Below are 16909 nucleotides of genomic sequence, written 5' to 3'. Positions count from 1 at the left end.
CTGTTTAAAAATGATGACAAATTAAGATGAGCTTTCAAAAACAGGTAGATCTCATAACACTGAAAGTGTAACTTATAGCAAAATTAAATATAATAACAATTTAGAATGACCTATTAAGTTAGTTACTCGTTTCTTTGATTTCATGTAGCATTGATCTAACTCAATGTGGAAGGTTACATTCGTACAAGTTTACAAAGATTAATGATTAACTATATTCACCTGCCAACCTTACTGTTGGCAAATACTGGTATATATAGAGCTTAGAAATCTAGGTTTGCTTGCAGGAGAAAACTAGCCCCAAATTGCTTGAAATTGAATAATTAAGATAAAAATGTATATAATTAAGTTCTTTCTTTTTATTGCTCCTCTAGTTATTGCTTCCAGAATTGACCAAGACAATTCGCCATTTGATTCTATATCTCCAGAGCCAAAATCAAGATTTGCAATGTTAGATGATGTAAAAATTTTAGCCAATGGCCTTCTTCAGTTAGGACATGGTCTTAAAGACTTTGTCCATAAGACTAAGGGCCAAATTAATGATATATTTCAAAAACTCAACATATTTGATCAATCTTTTTATGACCTATCACAGCAAACCAACGAAATTAAAGAAGAAGAAAAGGAACTTAGAAGAACTACATCTAAACTGCAAGTCAAAAATGAAGAAGTGAAGAATATGTCACTTGAACTCAACTCAAAACTTGAAAGCCTCCTAGAAGAAAAAATTCTACTTCAACAAAAAGTGAGATATTTGGAGGAGCAATTAACCAATTTAATTAAAACTCAACCTGAAATTCAGGAACACCCAGAAGTAACTTCTCTTAAAGTAAGTAGAAGCCAAAAGGGTCAATGATTATGTTTGCAATGTAGATCTTTCTTTTTGCAATGTGGATATTTTAAAAATATATTTTAAGACATGTTACTTTAAATACTTCATTGCACTGTTGAAATATTATTTTTTTTCAAGAAAAAAACCAGTAGAAAATAAAACTTGCTATTACAATTTTATGTTGGTTTCTGTTTCCCTAACATTATAAACGAAACTTTAGATTTCAGATGAAAATTACAAATCAGTTAAGTAATAACTTAGTACATTAAATTATTATGGTATTGCAAATTACTGGAGGCAAGTAAAAAGTTAAAAGAATATAACTTAAAACTATTCTCCCATGTTTAAAATGGATAAAAGTAATACAGTAAATGGTAAAGATTTATTCTTATTAAAATACTGGGTGTTTTTTTTTTTCCCAATTTAAGTAGTTTAAAGTTCAGAAAAACAGATTTTAGAGATAGTACATTTTTTAAAAGAAACATAAAAACAAACGCATGTACTATTTGAAAGAAACATACAAGAGAAAATTATTAACAATATTCATTTTTCTAATCCACTATTAGTTTTAAAAAATTAGATTGTGAGTGCTATAAGAAATAAAAAGTCTAATTTAACAAAAATGAAAGAAGAAGCTTCTAACCAACCTACAACCTATGTCCAGACTTTTGTAGAACAGCAAGACAATAGCATCAAAGACCTTCTCCAGACCGTGGAAGAACAATATAGACAATTAAACGAACAGCACAGTCAAATAAAAGAAATAGAAAATCAGGTAAGTCAATATTTTAATGGTATATGCAAACTTTTACATAAAACTTAGGTTTATGAAAACACTGAACTCTAAAATGTTAAATAATTATAGTTGAGATGAACAGTGAGTGGGATGTATTAGTGTGATTGTTATACAATTGCAGGATTGAAAGCTAATAAACTTACCTGGGTTTGAATCTTGACTCTAAAACTTCTGTGTGACCTTGAATAAATTACTTAACCCCTCTGTCTCTCAGTTTCCTCACTTACTCTATGAAGATAATAATAAGAACCTATCTTATAGGATTTTTGTGAGAAAAAAATAATTCATGTGAAGCATATCCTCAATAGAGCAGCCAAGGTGATTCTATTAAAATTTAAATTAGATCACATCTTTCTGTTCAGAACCCCACAATGGCTACCCTTTCACTCACGCTAGCCTATAAGACCCCATGACCTTTTTTTATCTCACTGACTTCCTCTCCTCTACTCCAGTTATACTGGCCTCTTCACTGTAACTCAAAAACATCAAACATGCTGCCAGCTCAAGGCCTTTGCCCTTGTTATTCCTTCTGTCAGGAAATGTTCTTCTCCCTGGTTCTGCATGGCCCACTCTCATTTCCTTTAGTTCTTTCTCAAATGTAGAAGTCTCAGTGAAGCCTTCTAGGTCACTTAAAACTTAAAATCCCCTACTCCTATCCTTGAAACCTGCCACCTCCTTTATTACTTTCTTTTTTTTCCTTAGCACTTACCTCTATTTAACATAATATATATTTTAGTTCTCTTGTCTGTCCCTGCACTAGTATGTAAGTGCCATGAATACTGGGATTTTCTTCCATTTTTTAAAATTGCTGCTGCCCCAGAATACAGCACAATGTATTACACATAACAGACACTTAATAAATATATGTTGAATTAAGGTAATGTCATATTCAGCACAAAGAAGTCAATAAAAACTTGCTATAATTATTATCATGCTTATTATTAGAAACTGAGTACCTGATAATTAAAGTTTAATTCCCAACAATATAATTAATCTATAATGTAAACAACTGGTTAGGTGAGGGAGATATCCATTTAAAATAAAGCTGTCAGAATCCAAGCATTCCAATATATAGCACCACAGTTCAAAAATATTAATTAGCAATAAATATTATTAAACAGTCATTCAAGAGAGTTCCAAAAATAACACAGACTTGGAGAAACTGGTAAAACATATAGTTGTCAAGAATTATAAAACAAATTTTATTACCAATTTCCAATAAACAAACACATCCTTATGTTTCAGTAATTTTGTGACTTGTAATTTTAGTAGGTTATTTTTGCTAATTTATGAATCATAATTTAATAGGTTATTTTTCTAATTGTCCACAAAGATTTTCTTGCCAAGTAGTTTTGATTTCTATAATTTCATTCTTATTGTATATTATTTTTCTAAATTCTTTTTCCTGTATTGCGAACCTGCTCACAAACATAAAATGTCATTATTATAAAATGATATACATCTAATAATAAAATGTATGAAGAATTCAAACAGTGAATTCTGAGTTGGAAGAAGCCTTAGATCATCTGACCCGACTTCCTCAAGTTTAAATGAAGAAACCAAAATTCTAAAAAGTTAAGTGACTTTAAGATCACATAGTTATTTAGTAGAAAAGACTAATACCAAGTAAGTGAACTTGACAACAGATCCTTATGAATTAGGTCCCGGGAAATGCCATTTATGCTGACATCAAAAAACTAATACTAACAACAGAAGATATTACATACATACTCTGCTTTTTTCAGACCATCAATAAGAAAAGCTATCAGCCAATAAATTGCAAACCTAGCACTCTTTAAACAAAAATAAACTGTTATTTCTAAACTAACGACAATGAAATATTGAACAAACTGAAAGCAAATAAACCTGCCAATTTGTTATCTCTACAGATATGTTTACATGTCAAAAACTATCAAGAAAATAGCCTTGTTCAAATTATGTGCTATGTCTTTATGGCAGGTCTGAGAAACAGACTTACAACTAAAAATTATTAAATTTAAAATCTGCCTGTGCTACTGAATACAATATATATTCTATTCATATAAATAGAACATATTAAAATATTTAAACTTAAAAGTCTCTGCTTTTGGTCTTCATGTTTTTTAACCAATTCCTGTTTCTTTACCTTGCTCTCTATTTTTTTAAACTTATTAAATAATGTGCCTGATTAAATATTTTGAGAACAGGAAATATCTGTGCAATCTGTATAGCTGTTTATCCTTCTTAATATCAAAAGCAATAACACATTATGAACTAAAAGATACATAAAAGTTGTACTTTTAATATCCTCACCCAGATTCCCTTAATTGTATAGTCAGTACAATTTTTTAAAAGTAGATTTAAATTCTTTCATCAGTTAAGAAGAACTGGTATTCAAGAATCCACAGAAAATTCTCTTTCTTCTAAATCAAGAGCACCAAGAACTACTCCCTCTCTTCACTTAAAGAAAACAAAAAATGTAGAACATGATGGTAAGATAATTTGGTTTCCTTCTTGAAGCTATTATCAAATTCTTCCTCTATCTTTGACATTGCCATCAAAAAAGAATACCTATTCTCAGGGCCTGTTCTAGACTAAAAGAGAGTAAGGAGACAAATCCACCAAACACAGTATGTCAACCTAAATTGGACCCTGGTGTTTTAACCCTATAAACACACTCTTAAGATAATCAGGGATATGTGAATATAGACCTAATATCAGATAATATGGAATTATTATTATTTTTCTTAGATGTCATAATGGTATTGCAGTCATATGAGAGAATAATCTTATATTTAAGATGTATGCTGAAATATCTAAGGGGATAAGGGTCATGGTGTTTGCAAATTACTGTCAAATAGCACAGCAAAATACATACTGTGTATATGTGTTTTTATAAAGCAAATATGGCATAATGTTAATAATTGCTGAATATGAATGGAAAGTTTATGGTATTCTCTTCAATATTTATTTCTACTTTCCTGTTTGCTTGAAAATTTTCATAAGAAAAACAAAGATAAAGAAACAAAGTCTCCATTCCCAACCAAACTTCAACAAAATGATACACTTTCAAAACACATTTTTTTAATGTAATTCATACAGAAACAAAGATCTCTATTAATTTCCTCCACGTATGTTCATTTTCTCCACATATATATGTGACTACCACCTCGGAGTCAAATATTATATTAATGTCTTATATGTGGTATTTTATTTATATTCTTCCTGTATCTAACAAATACAATGTGCTTAAAATTCTCATTTTGTCACTTTTCTTAAAAAGAAATCAGTTTGGTAATAACTATTTTGATATTCTTTATATAACATGCCATCTAATAAAAATGCTTTGGCATAATGTACTTTTTTCAGTAATATGTTTATTGCTACTGGAGAAAGGCTAAGCTATACATTCACCATAATTCTATAAAATGTGAAATAAAATTTCAAGCTCTACAGATACCATTCTTATTACTATATCTTATATAATAACACTTTGTTGATTCTAGACATTCCAGCTGATTGTACCACCATTTATAACAAAGGTGAACATACAAGTGGCATCTACTCCATTAAACCCAGCAACTCTCAAGTTTTTAATGTCTACTGTGATGTCAAATCAGGTAAAACAAGACTACGAAAAAAATGGACAGTAGTTGACTCAGGTTACTCATTACCTAACAATAAAACTAATCCTGTTATTTTTGTTCTGAATATATAATTAAATATATATAACATGAGTAGTTATGTAGATCTAGTACTTATATTTGTATTGTTTTTTCATGTATTTACTCATGCATTTATTCAATATTTTCCATCTTTTTCCATAAAACAATCCGAAATGACTATTAAGGCAAATTCATTAGTTGCCCGTTACTTAATTTCTTGGGACCATAATACATAACAAAATGTCATTACCGTAACAACATTAATAATTATGTTACACAGCCACCAATTAAAACCAAACCAAATAACAGTATTTTGTTATACCTGTAAGCATCAATCTAATAAAAATGCACACTTTCGTTCATTAAATTCAGGTAGTTCATGGACATTAATTCAACACCGAATGGATGGATCACAAAACTTCAATGAAACTTGGGAAAACTACAAATATGGTTTTGGGAGTCTTGATGGTAAGGTGACTCCATTCATTCATTCACTTATTAAAAATATTTATTGAAAACCTATTATGTACTGGCATTATGAATGCAACAATGAATGAAGAACAGTCCCAGCCTTCATAGAACTTATTGACAAATAATTACACATTTGTTAGTAATTACTCTTTACAGTGTCTTTATTTGAATTATAGTATTCATAATTATATGTTTGTTCTTAAGTATATTTATCTCAATTTAATTTGATGGTTTCTAATTATCACAATTATAATTATATCAGAGACAATTTTGATTAATGTGCTTTGATACACAGTAAAAGCTAAGAATGAGCTACAAAGTAAACCATCCTTATCAGTGGTCACTCTATTTTCTTATTAACATTTTAGATATCAATTATTTGGAGGTTGGAAGAGACTAAGCTTTCAGATGTACCATACAAAACATTTAGATTTTAATTATTTTAGTATGATAAATGTATACTATAAAATATGTGGTTTAAAATAAATTAGCACAAAGCAAATTATGTTTTGATCACAAAATAAAATAAAAAATAAAAGTAAAATAAAAATAGAGGAGGCTTAAATTCCAAAAGCACATTATAAAAATCCATGATTGATGTACAAATGCTCATTTACAAAGAGGAAAACATCCATTATTACATCAAAATTTTAAACACTCAGTACTATTTGACCATTTAAAAAATTTTGTATTCAAACTACCAAGTAAATCCCTAACTAAAAGGTATATTCAGTGATAAGCTTTGTAACTCCAAATCTTCTAAAAGTGTAACCAAAAAAATAAAAGGATGACACTTAAGTCCACATTTATTTCTTTAAGAAAGTCAGCCATTTATAATGTATTCAAAAGTCTATGCATGAATATAAGTGACTCTATTCACGTAATTTAGGTTTTCTTATAATAACCCTTTGGAAGCATATAGGAAGTCAGGGTACCAAATTTCTGTTTCCCAAGTATGCAATTCCCCACCCCATTGGTGGTGGTTATTTATATGTTTGGTGTTGAAAAAGTCAACTTCCTTGCTTCCTGGTTTCTATTCATAAGCAAAATGAAAATCTATTGATTGAACACTGCTGGTGGTAATCTTGGTGTTTGTCCTGTTTTGTCAACCATCCCATTAAACTATGAGATTTAAAAAAAAAAAAAAGTAAGCCAATTACTTAAAATGAAGTCGCCCACTAATTCAAAATCAGTAAGAAAATTTTGACTTTTTTTCCTTAAATACTTCAATAAAAAGAACTGTGATAATTAAAAACAGATCTATTTGTATTTGTTGTTTTTAATTCCAAATAAAAATAATTTTCAAAATTATAGAGAAAAGGTGTGAAGAATTAAGCTTTTTAATTTTAAATGTTCTTAAAAAATTATTCTATCCTTTTTCTACAAAGAAAGATATATATCAAGCAAATATCAAAGGCCAAGACTATATTTGAAGAAAATAACATTATTATTATCCAGGTCTCTGGAAATTCTTAACAAATCTCTTGATAGTATATGGGTACTAATAAATAGCTAACAGTAAAGCTAGTACATGTAAGTATCTAGAGGTGAGAAAATATTTTACTTATGACCAAACCTAAAAATATCTATAATAGCCTGATATGTTTCACCCATAAAATATGTCTCATAATATCCATTTTAGAAAGGATAATCAGATTTAGGGTGGCCTATTAATATTTTTTAACATTTTTTTGTACTTAACTATCTTCAATAAAATTGTTTTCAGAGAAATATTTTGAGAGACTCTAAAATAACCAAGGCATTTGAACCAAAACAACTCATTTATTTAGACTAATAAATAACTGTCAAAAAAAAAAAAAGGAAAAAACTGTCAGTACCTAATCTGCAGTGAACAATCCACAGATTTTTACAACTTTTCTTTCAGGAGAATTTTGGTTGGGTCTACAGAAGATATACTCTATAGTAAAGCAATCTGATTACATTTTACGAATTGAGCTAGAAGACTGGAAAGACACCAAGCATTACGTTGAATATTCTTTTCATTTGGGAAATCATGAAACCAACTATACGCTACACCTAGTTGAGATTACTGGAAATGTCCCCAATGCATTCCCAGAACACAAAGATTTGGTGTTTTCTACTTGGGATCACAAAGCAAAAGGACACTTCAACTGTCCAGAAAGTTTTTCAGGTATCCCTTTCCTAATATCAATACTTTGCTTTCCTATCTTCAAACTATCTTGCCAAAGTATTAGCTAATATCTACATTATCAACTCTTTAAAATCTAATCCTAAATGAACATTTTCTCTATAGGTAAAAATCTCTTAACGTAAGTGTTAATTTGATTCTAGTTCAACTAGATATTTTTCCTGTAACTTTTCTCAGATATTTTATTTTTGGTGGGGTATATGAGACGTGTACAGACTATTTAAAATTAAGATACGTGTATACAACACTGTCATATTTATAAGAAATGAGGATACTCATGAGGAAATATAATTATCAGTAACTACATATGAGTTTGTATCTATTAAATTGTATATCTATCTTTTTTAGGAGGCTGGTGGTGGCACGACGTATGTGGGGAAAACAACCTAAATGGTAAATATAACAAGCCAAGAGCAAAAACTAAGCCAGAAAGAAGAGGAATATGTTGGAAGTCTCAGAATGGAAAGTTATACTCTATTAAATCAACCAAAATGTTGATCCATCCAACAAATTCAGAAAGCTCTGGATGAACTGAGGCAAATTTAAAAGCCAATAAATTAAACATTAAAATCATCCTAAATTACTGTGGTTTAATAATCTGGTACTAAATCCCTAATAGAAGGCTTCGGAAACAGATTCTTGTCAAGTTAAAATTAAACGTATCATCACATCTCCTAAAAGAACACCATTTACCTTTTCGATGAAATTTTACATGGTCACAATCTAAATTTTAATCAATGGGTGAATTTTTAAGTAACTTTTTAAAATAAAAATCTTACAAAGAGGCTTTTATTTTAAAAGTCATCATGGGGGCTAATTTCATAACTTCCACAGTCTAAAAAACTAGTTTTCCTGCTAAAACTCTAAACTTGAATAAATATAAAGGACTGATAATTGTACAGTTCTTAAATGCTGTAATACTGTTAACTGCAAAACTAAAATTCAGTTCATAATGTGAAAATCTATAACATGAATTTTAAACTGATGCTTCATTTTGCTACAAAATAATTTGGAACAAATGTTTGGTATACTTTATTTATGAAGCCAAATGAAGCAGGATGAAATACTGGATTGAAATAGGTTTACTGTCTTAAATGCAGTAGATCATGAGTATTAAGTCATATTGACTTTCAGATCAGGTTATCTCTGTACCTTAACATATATTTTTTAACTTATCTATATTGTATTCATTTTATATATTTTAACACTTAATAATGTAAAAACAAATCATTTTAAAGGGATCTTATCAGAATATAATAAGAATAAATGTATTTGTGACATCAAGTTAAAGTTTAATAATTTATTCCCCTAGCCATGGTGTGAGTCTAATCCTGACGTGTAGCATTTCAAATAAAATTAAAAATCATAAAAAGTAACTGAATGTTTAAATAGCCTGAGACATGTGTATTTTCCAAATATAATAAAGACTTTTTAATAAAAGGTCCCCTAAATTATAGAAATTTAAATTCTTGTAGTTTTTATTCACATCCAATAGAAATGTAATTGTTACTTCTAATTTAAATAATTTAAATCTAAATCCATAAGGATTATTAGACGTAAATCTTTTGACCTTATCACTTGCCAGTATTTATTTTTAAATAAGTTTTTAAAGAAACTACCAAACAGAAATAAAATTTTGTATTAAATCCAGTTTTTAAAGGACATAGTGCCCAAGTTATGCAGTGACTCACCAGTCAATAAATATTCATCATTATGTGTTTCAAATTACCCAGTATATATATATATATATATATATATACATATATATATATATATGACATATAAAAAAATATGACTATATAAATATATATCATGGATCCTACATAAATATTTTGTTCCAAAAAAGCACAAAAGAATATATGCAAGAACAAGTTTTAGTTTTCAGAACCACAGCCAAACTGTCAAAATTGACTTGTTAGGGCCAGAACACCAAAATAGCTTTTCTTACAAACAAAAAAACCCCCCAAAACTGGAAGCTTTCAAGTGCAACATAATTCATCTAACATACCAACTGTTTCCTCTATTTGTTGTGCAATTTTTTACAATGTTTCATTTTGATCTTTTTAAGAGTACCTAAGTTTTTTCTGCATATAAAACTCAAATTGAGAGAGAATTGTGGTAGTGAAAGAGAAAGGATTTTTTCTTTATGGTGCACAAAATTGTGTCCTATCTTCACTACTTTGCCAAAAGTGCTCTAATTTCACCACTAATTCACAACTGTCAAATCTAAAGGCCCTTTCTCAGTTCACAAACTCTTTGATCTCTCTACCATTTATGAATAACAATATTCTTTTTTCAAACTTGACCTTCATTTTGCTTCTACAATACTACTACACTCTCCAAGGATTATCCCTAACCTGAATCCAACTTTATAGCCCTATTCCTTCCTAGTATTTAGTATTGTGGGCCAATGCACAATCTTCAATCATCTCTGGTACTCTTACCTTCAGAAGAAACTCAATCTACTCTCATAGACTCAATCATTTTCCATGAATAACGTTCCCAAATCTACATATTATTCCCAGATCTCTCTCTAGTGCCTCTTCTTACATGGCCTACTTGCCATTTCTCCTTTGGATGTCCTATAGTCTCCTCAAATTCAATATATCAAATAAATTAATCAACACCTTACTGTCTCTGCTGGTCCTTCCTCCCTTATTACCCTATTCCACTGGATCCCCTCCTTACTTCATTAATATCCGTTAATGCAGCAATTCTCAACCTGTGGGTTGCGACCCCTTTGGGGGTTGACCGACCCTTTCACAGGGGTCGCCTAAGACCATTGGAAAACAAAAAGATTATTTACATTACGATTCATAACAGTAGCAAAATTACAGTTATAGAGTAGCAATGAAAATAATTTTATGGTTGGGGGTCACCACAACATGAGGAACTATATTAAGGGGTCGCGGCATTAGGAAGGTTGAGAACCGCTGCGTTAATGGCAATACCATGCTTTCCAGTCACAGAAGCTTAAAACCCAGGAGAAAGCTCTGGCTTTCTACTCTAACTTTGTAAACCATCTCTCCTGTATCTTAAGCCACTAAGTCCAATACAATATTATTTTGAAAAGTCTCTTAGTTTGATAAGCTTCCTTCCCATTTCCACTGCCAAAAAACTACCAGGGACTGCCTTTAACCTGAGTCTTACAATTATCTAAATAGTCTCCTGCCTGGCCTCTTAGTTTTATGTCCATCTCCCCTCAATCTCTCTAAAACAAACTTACAATGGCTGCATACTACTCTGACCTGTGTCATTCAAACTTGTCCATTAAAAGAATGTAACAACTGAGGATAATGAAAACATATCCTTATAGGTTCTGGATAAAATGGCTTGATATAAGCACAAATTTCTTTTAGAATCTTATTAGGGTTTTATCTTAAATGTTAAAATCTTAAAATTACATGTGAATTGTATTTTCTACTCCATAAATCTATCTTCATATAAAAACAGACATTCCTCTCCAAATCTAAAAAGTGATGTTCCTGGAAGATGTGTCATGTTTATCCTGTGGACTTGCATATCCCAAAGAGCTGTGCCCTCACAAGAACATGCACCCCAATTAAAAGAGCATATATAAGCTTACAGAACAAAATCCAAATCTCTTCCAAGCAGTCAAGGGTTTTTATAATCTGGACCCTGATTACCTCTTAAAGTCAGGGCTTCTTGCCTAACACAAACCCTCAGCTCTAATAAAAGTTATCTACTTTAAAACATCCCATATATACTTTCCTGATGCCATTCCATTTGTCTACAATGCCTCTTCACACCTTTCTGCTTGGCTAGGTCCTATTTATATTTCAAGATATGGATAATCTCACTTTCTCCACAAATGTCCTAGTAAATAAAGGCTCCTTCCTCTGAAACCTTGCAGCATTCCTGTTTAACAAGTGAAGAAAAGACAGAAAAGTAAATCTGGCAAACACAATAATAAAAATTGTAAAAAACAATAATAAAAACTCCAAGAGATCAAAGATAGCCAGTCTACTTGATTTTAGTGAATTACAGTTTTCACCCCCTTATCTGCAGTCTTGCTCTCCACGATTTCAGTTACCCATGGTCAACTGTGGTACAAAAATATTAAATGAAACATTTCAGAAATAAGCAAGTCACAGTTTTGAAGTTGCACAATGTCCTGCGTAGCATGATGAAATCTCCCAGTGTCCCGCTTCATCCTGCCTAAGACGTGAACCATCCCTTTGTCCAGCATGGCCACACAGTATATGGAAGCCACCCATTAGTCATTTAGAGGTCATCCAAGTGAACAGGTGACCATAGCAGTATTGCAGTGCTTGTGTTCAAGTCAGCCTTATTTTACTTAATCATGGCCCAAAGCACAAAAGTAGTGATGCAAGCAATCCAGACATGCCCAAGAGAGCCATAAAGTGTTTCCTTTAAGTGAAAAGGTAAAAGTTTTAGACATAAATGGGGAAAGAAAAAACATTATATCCTGAGGTTGCTAAATCTACAGTAAGAATGAATCTTCTATCTGTGAAACCGTGAAGAAAAAAGAAATTTGTGCTAGTTTTACTGTCGCATTTCAAACTGCCAAAGTTATAGTGCCAGTAGGTAAATGCTCAGTTAAAATGGAAAAGGCATTAAATTTGTGGAAGACATGACATCTTCATGGCTTGACGATCGATCTTCCTCCCGATGTATCGTTAGGTCGATAGTATCCTAATGCTATCACAATGCTTATGGCATTCACCTCACTTCATCTTATCATGTAGGTGTTTGTATCATCTCACATCATCACAAGAAGGGTGAGTACAGCACAATAAAATATTTTGAGAGGGAGATATACCACATTCACATTAACTTCTATTATAGTATATTGTTGTAACTGTTCTATTTTATTATTAGTTATTGTTAATCTCTTACTGTACCTAATTTATAAGTTAAACTTTATCATAAGTATGTATGCATAGGAAAAAACATAGTATAATTCAGCAGGTCCTTAAGTAACATTCTTTCACTCAACATCATTTCATTCAACATCGTTTCATTATAACGGTGATGAGATGCCATAGAAACTTAAGTCTTGTTTATATCAACTAGCCTATGGTAAAACTGGCTTTGTTATAGTCGTTTCACTTCAAGTTGCAGAACCTATCGACAACAAGAAGTGAGGACTTACTGCACAGGGTTTGGCGCTATCCAGGGTTTCAGGCATCCTCTGGGGGCCTTGGAACGTATCTCCCACAGATAAGGGGAGACTGCTGTATCGCAAAATTTCTATACCAAGAATTTACTCTGAACCAGTGTGAATTTTACTGAGAGCAAGTATACACATTTCTCATTTCAGGGTTACCTATTGTAGCATAAGTATAATCTATTTACCCACTCTCTGTCATTTTGGAATCAGCATGTTTTCATACTTGTATCTCTTCATCCTAATAGCATAACTCATGGAAATCATTCATTAATCAGAAATGTGTTTATTAACCAGTATTTATTGAGTATCTACTATTTTGCTTCCTTTATGAAACCTATTACACATATGTATTGTTAAATATTCTACCATCTACTATAGAATAATCAAATTTTCTTGTGTTGTACCATCACTAACAACCACAAGCACTGCATTTATGCATGTACTACTACGTGATCATCCAACACAGCAGGTTTCAAAATTGAAAAGTGGCCCAACAATTGGTCTTTTTAGTCCAAAGTGTTCTCATCAACTAGGGTAAAATTACTCAATTGGTGTGAAATGTGCAGTTCAAGGTCATGAAGTAGGATTAACGATCTCCCAAAGTAAGCCTTTATAAAATAAGGTTTCAATGGCATTTTTAAAAATATAAAATCAAGGATTCCTTCTCAAACATAAAAATTGTTTTTCTAAATTCATATGTTTAATCCCAGGAACATCTAACAAAATGATTTGGTATATTTGAAAAAGCAATAATCTACAGCCTTAATGATGTACAGCTATAACTACTTATCTTCAAATAAACAACTAAGCATCAGTTTCCACACCCCATATATGGGAATAACATTGGGTTGTCGGAAAATTCATGACATATTTTTTCTGTTTTTCATTGCAAAAATGCATCGTGACTTTTCCAACAACCCAATAACAACCTTGCCAAATCTGCTTCATGGGGTTGTAGTAACCATCAAGTGAGATACTGAATTTGGAGGGTTTTATGAACTATAAATCCCTTAACAAATTTATATACTTGTAAAAACTGGATCTTGGTTATCACACTTAAGATCTCTCCAAGTAAATAATCTGTACAAATGCTTCCTAACTGAAAATACTATAATTCTCAGGATAGGAAAACAAAATTGTGTTCACATTCTGCTATTGTTTCTGAATTTCATTCCTTCCCTCGGAGTCTGAGATAACACTCCACCCATCACGTTCAAATGCAAGACCTAACAAAAACTCCAGGGTGGCTACAGTATATGTTAGGAAACGGCTCTCAATTCAAGACTTTTTGTAGTTAAAATCAACTAGGATAAACTGGATAGAATAAAAACCAGAGTGGTATATCTAGGCCAAAATCAAACCAGCAGAGTATGTGGCAATAGTTTGAGAAATCTCTGAAAACTAAAAATAAATAGAAAGACCAATACTCTCTGAAGCAGGGAGCCATAAACTTGAATGGGAAAAAAACTACTCCTTAATTTCCACTGAAACTCGCACTTCATCAAATTTTGAATGTAAGAAACTAACCATACGGTTATTAGCAATACATGCGGCTTTGTCATTAACAAATATCATACATATTTTTGCAATTATTGCAGATATCTCAAAATACTGCTCATGCATATTACCACTTAGAAAATATGGTAGTTTTTAGACCAACAGCTAGAACTTGTTATTTAATTCATTAATAAAGAAACACAGATGGGCCAGCCTAGTGGCTCAGTTGGTTAAAATTTTGCTCAAGAGCACGAGCTCTGAGCAACAGGGTTGCCTGTTCGATTTCCACATGGGCCAGTGAGCTGCACCCGAGCTGAGCTGTCACTGAGCTGACAACAGGTGGCAGGATGGCTCAGCTGGTTAGAGCACATGCTCCTAACAACAAGGTTTCTGGTTCAACTCCCGCATGGGATGGTGGGCTATGCCCACCTGCAACTAAGGTTGAACACGGCACCTTGAGCTGAGAGGCCGCAAGCTGCCCACGGGAGGCCAGGTGGTAACTGGACTTGGAGCTGAGCTAGCCGCGCCCTCCATAACTAAGATTGAAGGACGACAATGTGGCTGTTCCCCTTCCCCAATTCCCCAACACTGTTCTCTTTCCACAATTCCCCAATAAAATCTTTTAAAAAACCACATGTAACATCTTTAGTATTTTGATCATTGTAATTCAATGTAATTGATTTCATGTTATCCTATATATTTTATTTTATGCATTTAAAAACATTATTCCAAAACAGAGAATCACAGTAATCACAAAGCTGCCAAAGAGTACCATGGCACATAAAATATTAAGAACTCCAACTCTTAACCAAGACCTACTATCATATAGTAACTTAGTTTAAGAAACATGAATTACATGACTCTCATACCATAATATAAATAGTATATATTTACTTTGACTTGCCAAACTGTTCCTAGAAACAAAATTTTAGGGAAAAAATTGAATCAGAATATAATAAGCTTATTAAGCTATTCAGGAGACAACTAATATAAGGTAAAATTACAGAGATCACAAAACATTTCAAATGTTATTGTGGCTACTTTTTTTAAAGTCCTTACCTGTTAGAAATACATACTAAAGGACTGACAGGTGAAATGATATGATGACTAAGCTTTGTTTTAAAGTACTACAGAAAAACAATGGGACAGGTAACAGATGAAACAAGAATGACAACAGAGGTTAACTGTACTGTTCTATTTAACTCTTATATGTTTGTAATTTTCTATTATAAAAAATTTAAAACTATACTACTCATATTAATTCACAGATAATCAGTTTACTAAGGATTATTAAGAGATGTGTGGGTTATATTCCTAACTGCTAACGAAGGTTCAGATCAAAAATAAAATGCATCCTTTCATTTTGTTTATCACACTGATTGTTACTAGCTCTGAAGTGCATTCATTCTTATGGTTTTATTAACACCATATTTGCTAGATACATACAGTCTCTCAGAAAACTAGAAGAAAAACAAAGTTACTAAAGTTCAATAGTTACTAAAGATTACAACTAAGATTATTGCTGGGAAAGACGCTAACTCTAACTCAAACAATCTTGCCAAGAATAGCAGTGCTCTGTGAGACATATCTCTTAAAAACTGGATGTCAATAAAACACACAAGCATTTGCTCAATTAAATGTACCTTGATCTTGACAAATTTGGTCAAGTACAAATTAGGTCAAGTACAAATTTGGAACATGAGTAACACTACCCACAATCTACTACCTAACTTTCAGATGATTTCAGATATTCAATAAAAACATTTTTTTCAACTAGTAATAGGAAGGACTTTTTATTTGGTTATCTTAATGTAATAATTGCACTAGTATTTTTTTCTATGATACTGTGATAAGTATTTCCTCAATAAAACAATGCATTTTATATAAATAATCTACACTTGTTAGGCACAATAAGAAATATGTCATTCATGTCCTAATTGCTAGAAAATACCATATATATCTGTATATCCTCATTTACTTCTATAGAGGATTTGGAAAGACCAGGTCCCTCTTGGTTTAACACTATACTACAATAAGTGTCACACATAACTTCTGGTACAGCAATATATGTCAAATAAAAACATTACAGTGTGTCCTGATCCACCTTATTCATCGGATCTGGCACCATGTGACTTCTGGCTCTTCCCCAAAGTCAAAATGATTCAGGACACGGAGGCAGCCATGACAGCACAGCTAGAGACACTCATGAAAGAGGACTTCCAGAACTACTTCAGAAAGTGGCAAGAATGATGGGATAAGTGTGTACAAAGCGAGAGGGAGTATTTTGAGGGGGATTAATGGCAGTATATCTTATACTGTAACAAGTTTTTTTTTAATTTAAATATTC

The 16909-nt window shown here is 31.7% G+C and overlaps 1 protein-coding gene across 1 annotated transcript; it reads left to right on the top strand.

Annotated features, from left to right (window-relative positions):
- Window positions 1-270: 270 nt before the first annotated feature.
- On the top strand, window positions 271-8490 carry ANGPTL3 (angiopoietin like 3). Its single transcript, XM_019655503.1, has 7 exons — window positions 271-826; window positions 1494-1604; window positions 3982-4096; window positions 5111-5224; window positions 5642-5737; window positions 7626-7892; window positions 8259-8490. The coding sequence occupies exons 1-7, from the start codon at window positions 332-334 to the stop codon at window positions 8438-8440; spliced, it is 1380 nt and encodes a 459-aa protein (XP_019511048.1). The 5' UTR covers window positions 271-331; the 3' UTR covers window positions 8441-8490.
- The last annotated feature ends 8419 nt before the right edge of the window (window positions 8491-16909 follow it).

Source organism: Hipposideros armiger, unplaced genomic scaffold (genome assembly GCF_001890085.2).
Source record: "Hipposideros armiger isolate ML-2016 unplaced genomic scaffold, ASM189008v1 scaffold_240, whole genome shotgun sequence".
Lineage (NCBI taxonomy): Eukaryota > Metazoa > Chordata > Mammalia > Chiroptera > Hipposideridae > Hipposideros > Hipposideros armiger.
Note: the sequence above shows the minus strand (reverse complement) of the source record. Positions and strands in the feature narration are given on the sequence as shown.